The sequence below is a fragment of the Pholcus phalangioides genome, unplaced genomic scaffold (genome assembly GCF_987345545.1).
Source record: "Pholcus phalangioides strain wild (caught in Gottingen) unplaced genomic scaffold, Ppha-v1.0 ptg000015l_1, whole genome shotgun sequence".
Classification (NCBI taxonomy): Eukaryota; Metazoa; Arthropoda; class Arachnida; order Araneae; family Pholcidae; genus Pholcus; species Pholcus phalangioides.
In genome coordinates this window covers 83,609,758-83,623,152 of record NW_028301608.1, presented here as the reverse complement: position 1 = coordinate 83,623,152, position 13,395 = coordinate 83,609,758, and the positions used below count along the sequence as shown (strand labels likewise).

Genomic DNA, 13,395 nt, shown 5'->3' with positions numbered 1-13,395 from the left:
TACCATGTGATTCTGCGCGACTACCTAGAGGAAGTCCATTCCACAATAGCAGTTGCCTTCCTTACACCTCCCACTCTTAGATTCGTATAAAATTGTTAAAATGAAAATGGTCAGAATTCAATCGGTGTAAGTAAATTTTCTGAAAATGACTTTCAACAACGAAATGAAACTTGCAACGTGAAACCAGTGCCATCTTAATGCATGGGGCCCGGGGCCTCGAGTAAAAGGGCCTCACAAAAATGAAATCTAGTTGAAATTTTCAAGAATTTATCTGGTAGGGCCTCCGAGAAACCACTTGGCTCAGGAGTCCACGATATTTTTAAGATGGCCCTACATGAAACTTTCAGTTGCCCTTACTGTGGATGCCCTGAACTGGTTCTCAACATCAAATAGACTTTTTACACTCAACATAGCTTTCTATATCACAGAGGAATTTAACAAATAATTTCATAAATATATCTAGAATATTCCAGTTTCCGCAACATAAAATATTTTATGAACCTTTAAAAACTAAAAAATATCTCAAACACATCTTTAAACTATACACTCAAATATGCACAAAACATATTTCAAGTATAAGCTTCCTTGATTAATATAGATCTATATATTTCTTGACTAAATATGTACAGGTAAAAGATATGAATATATTACAGTGAATTCAATAAATCAGGATTATGCATAATCAATGACCATTTTGGTTAGTTTGATAAATTTTACCACTTTTACCAGCGATTTATGCATTTTATCCAAACGTCATTGGTAAATATGAAATTTATCACTTGCCAGTTATAATGCATAATCACCATTTCTTATAGGTAAATATGATGAATTGTTCCCACATTGCCATTAAAAGATTATATACTAGCTATAATACCCGACAGACCAGACACATCCAGCTCTGTCCCTCCCGGGATATAAGCCTTTTACCCTTACGGGTTGGGTCGCGCTGGGGAGTTAGCTATAATACCCGGCACTGACTGGGTTTTCTTCAATTACTGAGAGGATTGAAAAAGTGACAAACCATTATAAAGGCATATGCATGTCTGAAATGTATTGCTAGGGAACCATGGTAACCCAAGTTAACATTCACTTTGGGAATGTTTAAGCCCAAAAACCATTGTTGCCTGACAGTTTTTCGCCCATTTCAGGTATTTGCCCTACTCTGACAAACTTTTAAAATAGCCTATCATTCAAGTCAGGTCCCGTTTGATATACAAAATTTGGCGACGATCGATCTAAAATTGTATATTTTTTATAAAGAACATACATACAGAAAATCCATTTTATACATATTAGATTTAAATGATCATACTTGTGAGCCAAAGTCTGAACCAGATACAATGAACTCTGATTTAACAAATTTTTCTGAACATCCCCCAAAATAACTACTAAAATTAACTCCTGTTAGATGAATTCTGAAATTGGAACTTGATAAAACAAAACTCCTGTTTAACAAATTTTACGATCACATCCCCAAATATAATAAACTCTCCATTTAACATCATTTAGGATTTTACCCCGATATTACAAACTCTCCACATAAATTCAATTTAAAGAATTTTTACAAGCTTTCATTTAACGGATTTGCCCAGGGACTGGATTAAAAAAATATTTTAATTGCAAAATTCATTAAATAGGAGTTTGTTATATCTGCCCCAAAGCAGAATGTTTTGCATTGTTCTGCAATGAGCCCTTTGCTGAGCTGACTGTTCTGCAGTAAAAATTGTCACAATAGTGTTTTCTACATTTTTCTGAAAATTCTTCCAGATTGTTCTGCAGTAGCACTGATTGTTCTGTGACGTACATCACTGATTTTGGCATATTTTGCTTTGGAATATATCGGGGGAATCAGACTATATTCAAACATACAATCGAGACTCATTTGGGAATATTTTTATTTTAATCCAATCCACCTACACTAGGATATTATGTATAACTGCTGATAAAAGTGATAAATTTATCAAACTTTAATTCATCAGAGCTTGAAGGCTTTATGCTTTCAGGCTATGTTTAGCTTTCTTAGAGAAAAATGTCTCCCTGGACAAGTCGCACAAAATTCAAAAAAATAAAGAAAATCTACAAATTTACCTTTCTTTTCCTTAGGAGGGTAAAACATTACTGACTGAAAAAATTTACAAATTTACCTCATATTTTTTTAAACTGAAGTCATCACACAGTCTTGGAAATGCATTACCGATGCAAGTCAGGGGATTTATTACTATGCAAGATTATTTATAAAACCAATCAACACAGACCATGCAGATTAAAAGAAAGATCAGGTAAAGGGTACGCAGGTGAAGAAAAAAACTACTGCAGTTTAAAATTGCAAATGACAAAAACTATGAAACTTTTCATTCAAAAATACCTCATTCTCCCTGGCCATTTTTTTTAACGACAAGCAATTATATAAGTACACTCATGTATAAATGAAAAATTTCAAAGCATAAAAAACATTGAAAATAAGCATTTAACTTGATGCAAAAAAAAAAATTAACAGTGGTAGGAGGTGGTAAAATGGTGTTCTCTTCCCCCCCCCCCAACAAAATCCTAGTTACGGGCCCCCCCCCCCCCCAATTCTGATTAGGGCACCAGAAAGATATTTTTTCCATGGTTTCGTTAAGAGGAAAAATATTCTGAAAATTCTGTCCTAAAAAAAAATTATGCTGATTTACGTTGCATTCATGACATGTAATAAGATATTTAACACACATCTGAACATTAAAATATGGATATTAGCATATTGCACAAAACAAAGATGTCTATAAAACATTGTATAAATTTCTAGCAAATACTTTAGCACGCACAAGAAAGAAAAGCACAAGATATTCTTGACTTAAGAATATAAGTTTTCAGTCATATACTCATCATATGGTTGCAAGTTCTGGAAATCCAAAAATGCAGATGCACAAGCATAGTTTCCCCCCCCCCCCCATCACTATGACGAAGTCACTACACTATTTTTGTCAATTGTGCGTTGTGAGCAGTTTTGTTTAGCCAAGGACCTTGCCTTTGATCGTGTCCCACCATGATAACTTTCTACACCCAAGGACTGATGAAACTAAAACCTTGCAGTTTACTGCAGATTCCAAACATCAGCATTTGATATTTCTTTTATACGTATGTAATACGCCGAAAGGTTGGTACGTTAATTGCCTTGGGAGACTATCACAGAAATGCCTTCTGTGTAAGAAAAGATTCTGAGAGGGACGAATTTTCTGGTATCAAACTCGCAACACTTCTGAACATTCATTGGCACAGTAGACATCTGATCAACCTAGGCCGTTACATCCGATTCCATTTTCTGTTTACATTTAGTGGTATTTTTTAAAAAGCTTTCATAGCATTCATGTTGAGTGTAGAAACAAAGTTTGTTTTTTTTAGGGGGGGGGACTGCTTTTTGAAATTTTTTAAAGCAATTACTGTTTATTTCAGTTGATGCATATTTATTCTGGAAATCTGAAATAGCAGAGAAGAGGGGGGAAATCTTAGAAATGTGGTCACCAATATTGCGGACGGTTAGTATATCATATCACAGATGAATCAGAAATGTCATATGCATAACTTATCAAAACATTTCCAAAGTTGACAGACTCTGAACCCTTATATAACAATCACATGTCTAAGAATAAACGATTTTGAATATTTGTTAAATTCTAACTCCAATAAAATATCATTTGACAACTTTAAAAACCTTTCGTGCAAAGCAATATAATAATGCTTACACAGTTTCACACTGTTTTCACGTATCAGATCTTTGCAGACTTCACATAGATTTAAATGTATTTTTTTTACCGCTGCTATTTGGATGTGGTCCGATCGATAACATGTTTGCCTTCAGCAAGTATATGAACGATAGACTAATCGTTCTGATTTGCAACTGTAGACGAGTCTTCAGAATTTTCAGATGAAATAACAGCCACAGATTTTTCTACGTCCTTCTTCTGGACTAAAATTTTGAGCTTACCATTAACAATCTTACAGGGAACTCCTTGGGTGACTTTCTTAACAAGTCTGTTCTTCCTCTTTGGAAAATAACCATTTTGCGAATGGGAACTCTCTGAAGGCGTTTCATCAATCTTACAATTATTTTGCAACATCTTATCTAAGGGTGCCAAACGTTCTTCAGCATCTTCCATGACTACTTTGGAAAGCTTATTGTTGTCTTTGTGCTTATATGGATCGATTCCCGCCCCTTCAAAACAATTAAACGGGACGTCAACTTTCACAGGCACAAGCACACTTCTCGTAAAGATTTCTTCGATAATTCTCTCCTGTTTCAAATCTTCTTTCTGGAAAAAAAATACTAAAAGAATTAAAATGAAAATTCATGGATTTCTCAATCAGAATAAAAATACTAGAACACATCAGGAAAAAAAAAAGAATTTGATCCATTTGTTGCACCAGTCATTTTCTCCAATGAAAAATTTGATCTCACGTCCACACATGATGCAACATTTAATAATGACCTATTTTGGTATAACACTGCTTGTGAGTTGCGGGAGCAGTAGTTCAGTGCATTCCTTATATTCAGTGAGTAATGCATAGGCAGAGATAAGACTTGGAAGTCTGGGGGGGGGGGAACAGCCATTATTGCTGAGGGGCACGATGATGTCAATTCATATATGTACATATTAAATTAGATCAATCGACTCCGCCTTTGACGCTGGGAGGCACTGCCCCCCCCCCCCCCCCCCGTATCTCCGCCCATTGAGTAATGAAACATTGGTCTGCACAGTAGCCTGTGACAGAGATTTGGTGGTTATCGAAAATGTGACGCTACACCTTCAAGGCAAATAATTTGTCAGCAATAAAAGACTGTCTAAACCTCTTTACTGGTCACTTGAAACTTTGTCAGAATAACCTTGGATACAGATCATGATTGTCATTTCCAAGATGGTAATACAATGCAACCTCTATCTCAAAATCCACCAGAGCAAAACAAAATTTAAGATGGCGTTCGAAAAAAAGTTTATATACAAAGAGGAAAAATATGACAAATAACAAGCATACTCTTCATATTTTTTTAAATCAGTTCCACCAACTCTGGAATTTCTTCTGCATTGTGCCCCAAAGCAGAATCTGTCAAAAACTGCAACGTACATCGAAGAATAATTATTTGCTGCTGCAAAACAATTTGGAAGAATTTTCAGAAATGCTCTGTGGTAAAAATTCCCCATAATAGTGTCTGCACTTTTCTTGTCAATGGTTCTTGTGAGCGAACGTGTTGCTCCTGATGGTGGATATGGGTGGTTGGTATCTGCCATGACCTTTGTGGTCACTTTTCTGCTGACTAGTTTTTTGAAATCCTCCGTTTGGAGGGCTTTTGTTGTGGCGGAGTTTCTGGATGGTTTCCACCACTATGACTGACGCCGCTTGGATTTCTAGATGCATTGGGACACACTCCCTCAAGAGTTCTCCCTTCACCAGTGGACTGTTGGCTCGTTATGGTAATGGTTCAATCGTGTCCACTGGCTGTATCATTTGCGCACTAGGCGTCTCGATCAGCTGTTTTGCTACTTCGGCACTATATCTAATCAGAAGCCTCTGTGTGTGTGTTGGAGTGGGCTCTTTTATGATCACTGCATCAGTGGGCTGTACTGGAAAGTTTTTTTACTACCAGAAAACCCATAGCTATGACGATCACACTCTCAGGTGGATGTTTAGGTGCAATCATTATGCCCTACATACTGAGACCACTTTTCAGTGCGGCAGGCATGCACTACGGCTTCCTTACACTGTCTGGAATTTGGTTGTTTATCAGCTGAGGGTTCGTTGCAGAACAATGCAAAACTTTCTGCTTCTGGGGCATTATGTGAACACATCCTTCAATATCAGGAAAAACTACTGTTTTGAACTTTTCAATTTTCCTGATGTTTTCACCTTTTACTCTTTTTCTGATTACACTGGACAACAATGAAACTGCGACTGATATGAAAATGTACAATTTCCAATGGTTTGAACTGTTGAACATAATCAGAGACATATGCAGGCATAAGAAACCAGTGCTCCCAAAGCAGAAAGTTTTACACTGTTCTGCAATGAGCCCTCCACAGACTGAAGATGTTCTGTGGCATTAATTCCTATAATAGTGTTTATATACAGTTTTCTTAAAATTCTTTCAGTTTGTTTTGCAGTTGCACCGATTGTTATGCAACATACGTCAGATTCCTGCATATTTTGCTTTGGGGACCATTCCCCCCCCCCCCTCCCCAAGCCAACCAAAATTTTATTTATTCAATATTGCTTGGCCGAAGCCCATACAAGAGAGCGCAGTGATGAAATTTGACAAAGTTGATGATTATGTTAGAAATAAAATCGGAAACAGTTGTGTAGTTGATAATATTTGATGGAAGGTTGTTCCAATCAGTTATAGTTCAAGGAGAAAAAATAAATATGAAACAGTCTGTGGATGCAGGGGTGGGGGGAAGAGTTAAAATTTTTTGGAAACGGTTAAGTCTATTGGAAAAATGTGAGGGTTGGGTGAGAATAAAGGAAATGTCGATGCTAAAAAAAATCATGGAGGATTAAGAAAAAAATAAATCGAGCGATATGTCTATGGGTGGAAAGCGGTTAGATATTGAGTTGGTGCTTAAGTTAATTTTATTGACCCTTGTTTTTAAGGTAGTCAAATCCTGTTTTAATCAATACCACTTTAGCCAAAATCTTGTTTTAATGAATACTTTTCCCAATCCCTCCAGATAAATTTTCCTAGGAACAATGCAAAAACCTGTAATGCCTTTATAACAAAATTTTGCTATAACGAAGTGATTTCTCCGATCTCTTGAAGTTCATTATAAGGGGATTCGACTATTACCCTGTTGACAGTTTAAATTTTCTTTACAAACATTACTGTATAGTATAAAAGTGATAAGGATCATGGAACAACATTACCAAGAAAAATGATCACGCTCAATACTGGCGACTACTGCTGGCATGCACAGACCTATGGATGGAGAGGTTCCCCTTCCAAGTGAAACATGAAATATTGCTCCTAATGTATATTTGCTATTCATGAAATTCTTAACTTCTATATGATATTTCATTAAGTCAATCCATTGAAAATTACATGTGTCAACGTTTTTGATTAGATAACAAATTCAAGAAAACTTTAACTAAAAAAACAGGAAAAACGGGAATGGAGGAAAAAACTGAAAAATGGGAACATTCCCTGAAAATACAGAACAAAATGTAGGATGTATGAATCACCTTATTCACAGCAATTTAAACTCACCCCTCCCAGCAGCAAGCTCTAGATCCACCCGACTGTTGAACAATTGTAAGAGGTGCTGCTTTATGTCCAGTACAAGTATTATGCAAAACAAAGTAACGATAAACTAAATTGTGTTTAATACAAGTGTTTCTATATAGACTAATTTTGTGCCTCTGTATATTGAAGTTTCTATATTTTTCAGCTGTATTTTTCTGTACATTTGTTTTGTTTTCTATATACTTATGTTGTGGTTCAATAAATTAAATAAGTAGCAAAAATATCCGGCGCTGGCTGGGTTTTTCTGTACACTAGGAACATAAGAGAAGTAACAAACCATCGTAAAGAGAAACATTTTTAAAACGCATTGGTTGGTAACCACAGCAATCAAAGTAAACATTCCAAAGGTCACCATTGAGGCCGACGAACCATTTGTTGCCCGATATATGTTTTTGTCCATTTCCCGCATTTGCCCAACTCTGACAAACTTAGCCTACCATTCGAGTCCAATCTGGTACATATTCCAAATTTGGCAATGAGTGGTCTATTGATCTGACAAGTTAACGGAAATGGAAAACATTGTTCGTGAAAAACACCTGCTTTGCAGGAGATCTCTGGGCTCCACATTGCTGAAATAAAAAGGGGTTTTAAAAAGGCAAGATATCTTGTCATTGCTGCTGAGAGGGTTAAATTCAATTGCATCCAGTGGTATATTCACACACAGGCAGGGCCATCTTATTATCTTGGGCCCCTGGCCAAGTGCTTTTTCTGACTCTACCTGGCAAATTTACATGCTCGATCTCAAAATTTTAACCAGATCTTATTTTTGTAAGACTCCCCTCTTCTCTTGAGGTGCCTACTACTTTACCAAACACGAACTCCGGCCATATCGCTAAATTACAATTTACTGCCATTAATGAATTAAGTTGGAAGTGAAGGCATCATTTATCAGTGGTCACTTCAAGCTCGTTAGAGAATATATTTTTATTCCCTTTCCCCCCCCCCCCTAGATTGGAACCTGGGACTGACAGCAACCTTCACGTGGTAGATGAGCATCTTACCACCACACCGCTCAGGTGCAACCTTGAGGTGCCTGGCACTGTTTACAGGGGCAGTAATTTTAGCAGGCTATAGAGCCGGGTCACAAGTTCAGAGGCTGGCAGAAAATTTGAAGAATGAATGGTCAAGAAAATTAGAATAGGAGAAGGGCGGTAAAATTTGTATAAACCAATAAAATCCACCTCATCTCAGACAGCAAGGGACTAGGTGAGTGAATAACTTGCAGAGTTTGCAAGCATGTGCATGAGCAAAATAGTGACCTATAAAGCAAGGAACCATGTCAGTCAGTGACCAAAAGAGTGATCCAGTGTGCCCAAGTATGTGAGTGACCAAAACAGTATGCAAGCACACACACACGTGAGTGACCAAACCTGATTTACAAAGTGTGAGCAGGGAGTGATTAAAAAAGTGACTTAGAGACACAGGTGTACTTGCAAGAGGAAACAAGCAAGCTGTAGCAAAGGGTGGTAAATTCTGAGAAAGAGCAGCCAAAAAAACTAGGAATTTAAAACTATAATAGGAGGTGGGCGGGAAAATTTGTGTAGCCCACAGATGGGGAAAACCATCAAATTGCTGATCTCAAATCTTTTAGGAAGGTACGCACCTTTGCACCATTACGAGGAAGTGTCCCAGGTTTATATATTTTTTGTTTTAGATACAAACCTGTATTATAAGCATAGGTGTATGCAGAGTTTTTTCAAGGAAAGAATGGAGTCTTAATTTTTTCTTCCGAAAACTGCATTTTACAGCAAACACTATAATCTCAGCTCACCCCACCTTCTCCCACATATGCAAATTATTACAAGTGTAAGAATGATCAACTTACTGTTTTCCGACGTTTCACACAGCATGGCTTTCGACATGGACGTTGAGCTGGAGGCACATGAAAACGTTTAACCTTCATGTCCCGACACTGATTTGTTGTATGCGAAGGATCATCCTAAATAAAGGAGAAAAGTAAAAACTGAATATCAAATGATTTTACATACATTAATACATAACACTTTATCAGGATCAGTATTAACAGCACCATAGGAGACCCCGGAAAAAAAGTGATGTTTGGGGTGCCCCCAGCCTCATGGCCCCAACAATGAACAAGGGTGGGGCTGGAGAGTGGGATGAATCTGATTTTTGTCTTTTCACACTATAAATTCACTATAGAAAGGGGGTTTCCATGAAGATCCCAGCCAAGGGAACCCCTGCTGCATGAGGGAGAGGGTGGCATGTGCCTTCCACTTGACCGAAATTACCCGCCTAAAAATTTACATATCTACTTCGAAAAAATAATAGTGTCAAAATTATCATGAAGTGCCAGGGTGTACCAGTGCATCAAAGCAGTCTTCAGTAATGGCATCAGAGCCAGGGGTGCTTGAGTACCCACAATAATCTGCAGCATGGGTCCGAGCAACTCCACAATTGATTCAATAACAAACTTCCTGCATAAAGATGAGCACCCTCAGCTTTAAAACACTTCTGACACTCCTGGTCTTGAGCCTTATGGGACCCCTGGCTGTTACAAAATGTAGACATTCATCAATTTTTACCAAAGGTGTGCTCAACCTTTTACACAGTGCAGGGCCCCCTTAAATGTTCAGGAACCAGTCTTCGGACACAGGAGTGCTTATGTTACTGCTTGTGACAGAGCTTGGGTATCTTGTAGTTTCTCCAGTGAAAGGGAGAACAGTAAAATCATGTTTGCCCCTCCCCTAAAAAATTCTAGTTACAACCCTGCTCTAGCAGTGTCAACCCAGCAGTTCCCAGGGTAGCCATAAATAACAGTAACAAAAATTATCAGAATGGACATCTTTACAAATTTGGAGGATTTTCAGATGGAGGCTCTTAAGATGGCCCTGCAAGGTCCAATTCAGGGAAGTAAAGAGGATTTTTATGGGGATTTCATTTACTTCTGCCCACCATAGACATATGCTACGAATCTGGTGGGGGTGATCTAGAGCTGGACAAATTTCAAGAAATTCTCATGCCTGAATCAGTATTTTAAATACTAACATAGCTGCCAACTTTGGAGAAAGAATTGGGTATTATTTATAATCGAATAGATCCAAATTTCCATTAAAAAAATAAATATAAAAGTGATTTTTGAAAAACAATATAGGGATCTTTAAGAAAAGTAATGTAAGGATTTTTCTCCTGTGAAAAATGTGACATCGTGCAAACCATCGCTGATTAGCACCAGCGTAGTAGTTGGTGATGATTAGCACCAAGTTGCCAATCATCACCAACTACTATGTTAAATTGCATGCGATTACTACTCCCAAATCAAATCTCGCCAAAAAAAAAACAAAAAAAAAAACCACCATTCTGCTTGAAACACTGGACAGACTCAACAGGACATATAGTTGAAGCAGATACAAGTCATCTTGTCAATTTCAGATGTCAAGACCGAATTGATATTGATTCTTCGTAGTTTTTCTCCCTGGCTGTTTTATGAATTGTCTTACCCCTCTCTCCGAAAATGAAATATTTTTTCGTGATTTGACGTAAACATTTACTTCACTTGTGTCATTTTGAGAACAAAAAACAAAATTGGCTTTCTTTTGGTGTAAATTATTTGGAAATAATTTTATCCCAAAAAGTAGATTTTTTTACATCCATGATTGAAATTCGGGAGACATAAGAATTTTTCGGGAGTCCCAGAAATGGAGTAGAAATTTGGAAGGCTACCGGAAAATCCAAGAGACTTGACAGCTATGTACTAATGTCAGGCATGCCCAGTCAAAATTTTCACATGCCCAAGCAAATACATTTATCCAGCCTTGGGAGCGATTTCTTTTCCCAAGAACCCAGTGGGAGAATGGGCCTGCCTCGTCAGTACCATTTAACACAAGGAACGAAACAAAAATTGGTAGCCAGGCATTTCTAACCAGGTAGAGGGCCTCAGAAAAATCACTTCACTTGGGGAACCCATGATACTCTCAAGCAAAGCTGCAACTAAGAGGGGGCAGGCATAGGCGGAAATAGACTTGAAAGTCTGGAGGGAGAGGGGCCATAGGGTCATTACTGTTGGAGGATCAGGATGTCAATTCATATATATACACATATACATTAGATCAGTCGACTCCACCTTTGACCCTTGGGGTGACATGCCCCCATATGTCTACCCATAGGGACAGGTCGGTCAGGTCATGGGGCACTGTACATGGCAGATTTTGTCTGGGAGGCCATGACAAGAGGGACTAGCAGGGCTCCAACCCTAAAACGATTCCAAATTTATTTATTTTTCCAAGACAAATTCACAATAGACGAGACCAGTCTGGCAAGGGACCCTGCACCAGGACGTGTGTGTGTGGGAAGGAGCGATGCTCATTACCCCCTGGATCTGCGCCTGCCACCACAGAAGTAATGTAATTTACCCCCGGACAGGACAGTCATAAGGTTATCGCGAGTCAAGTGATTTCTGGCAGGTTTTCCTTGACAAATTTACATGCTGAAGACCCGTTTACACACGTCAATAGATTTAGTAGCTAGTTCACTAATCCAGGACATATCGCACTAGGGTGCGCTAGATTGCTGGAAGAAAATTCAAAAAGCCTATTTAAATAATATATATTCCTGCAGAAAGACATTCTGTGACATGTTTTCTTCAATATGCTTGAAGAAAACCAGTCTAAAGAAACAGCAGATTACTGGATGGGCAGGATCTGCCGTAGAGAATCTACTGCACTTTAAAATACATGCAGACGTTAAGGGCCATTCACACGCCGCTAAGTTGTCAAATAATACGTCTAAGTGTATAAATGATTTAGTTTAAAACTAGATTGTTTTCAGTTAAGTAGACCTATATACATGTCATGTGTCAGTGGGTGGGTCTCAAAAATTAGCCAGCCAACGAGCATTTACTAAATCCATTTAACATAGACACTTTTGAGAGAACTTCACATTTTTAAATTTAGTTTACTAAATCACTGAACTGCATGTAAATGTACCTTAACTCTCAAAAATTTCACCCAGATCCCTTTTTAGTGAAATACCTGGTTGGACCCATGTATTGGACTACCACACCCCCCATAAAGGTAGGACTGATGGGATACTTTTACCATAATTTTTTGTTTTTTAAAGCTATAAATTCACTATAGAAGGAACCCCCATGAAAAGCCTGGCTTGGAAGCCCGCCAAAGATACCAGCTCTAGGCAAGACCATCTTAAGAGCATCATGGGCCCCCGGGCCAAGCGGTTTTTTGTGAGGCCCTACCAGGTAAATTCTAGGGAATTTGAATCCGCTCTTGTCTTGAGGCCGTGCCTGGGTGGGCCCATGCGTTAAGACGGCACTAGCTCTAGGATATGGGGGGCACGGGTCCATGCATTAAGACAGCACCAGCTGTCGTGACCCAGTTCACACATTATAAGTTTCGTGAACGAATCGATTTCAACATATTTTTCCGTGAGTTACCAACGAAAAAAAATAACAATTTAGAGTCCCCCGTCCAGACACCACTATTATATATAGTGAAGAAAATAATTTCATGTAAACATTACCAGTCAATATTCATTAATTAATTAATGTAATAACAAAACATTCATGCGAACTAATACTAATGAAAATAATGAATTACCTCGTCGTTTTTCGGAGACGGACTCGAATTAATTTCCCGGAGACACGCGGCAACTTCGTTGCGCCACATTTCGGACATTTTGTATGAGGAAAAATAATTTGATGCAAAATCCCCAAAAACGCAACCATGGGAATGGCACGGAAGAAGCTCTTTAAATACAGCTTTACTGAATAGATGTTGCCAGCTGAGTTACCAGTTCCTGAAGAAATTTCCAGCCAATAGGATCACTAGATTCGAAAACTGAGAAAAGAGGGCGCCTGCGCGTGCCACTGAGCTGCACCGCGGGGCTAACGAGAAAGAGAGCGCGGGACACTCTTTCTCCCGCGTAGAACCAAAGTCTCCTAGATACTGCTTCTAGGAGGCTTTGGTAGAACTCCTTAATATACTCCTTAGGCTAAACGCAAATTGTGTCGCGTGCAGCGTTCGCGAGCGGGCGGGACCCGAGTACGATGACGTCAACACGCCCTACGCGTAGCGAGGGGATGCGCATATTGGAACGCGTTCCCAGTGCACGAGCGTTTTCGAAAGGAAACGATTTCGGGGGACTGGAACCTTGTC

The 13,395-nt window shown here is 38.6% G+C and overlaps 1 protein-coding gene across 1 annotated transcript; it reads right to left on the bottom strand.

Annotated features, from left to right (window-relative positions):
- Positions 1–1,171: 1,171 nt before the first annotated feature.
- Positions 1,172–13,188, bottom strand: LOC149076867 (uncharacterized). The gene is made up of 3 exons (XM_089244591.1): positions 12,838–13,188; positions 9,093–9,206; positions 1,172–4,289 (listed from the first exon to the last, which is right to left on the bottom strand). The coding sequence occupies exons 1-3, from the start codon at positions 12,913–12,915 to the stop codon at positions 3,858–3,860; spliced, it is 624 nt and encodes a 207-aa protein (XP_089100717.1). The 5' UTR covers positions 12,916–13,188; the 3' UTR covers positions 1,172–3,857.
- Between the last annotated feature and the right edge of the window lie 207 nt (positions 13,189–13,395).

Bases quoted from the DNA above. Each gene is read 5' to 3' on its own strand.
- LOC149076867 (XM_089244591.1), bottom strand. From the start codon at position 12,915: ATGTCCGAAATGTGGCGCAACGAAGTTGCCGCGTGTCTCCGGGAAATT. The intron at 9,207-12,837 runs GTAATTCATTAT...TCCTTTATTTAG, and splicing joins CGTCTCCGAAAAACGACGAG to GATGATCCTTCGCATACAAC. The intron at 4,290-9,092 runs GTAAGTTGATCA...TTTTTTTTCCAG, and splicing joins GTGTGAAACGTCGGAAAACA to AAAGAAGATTTGAAACAGGA.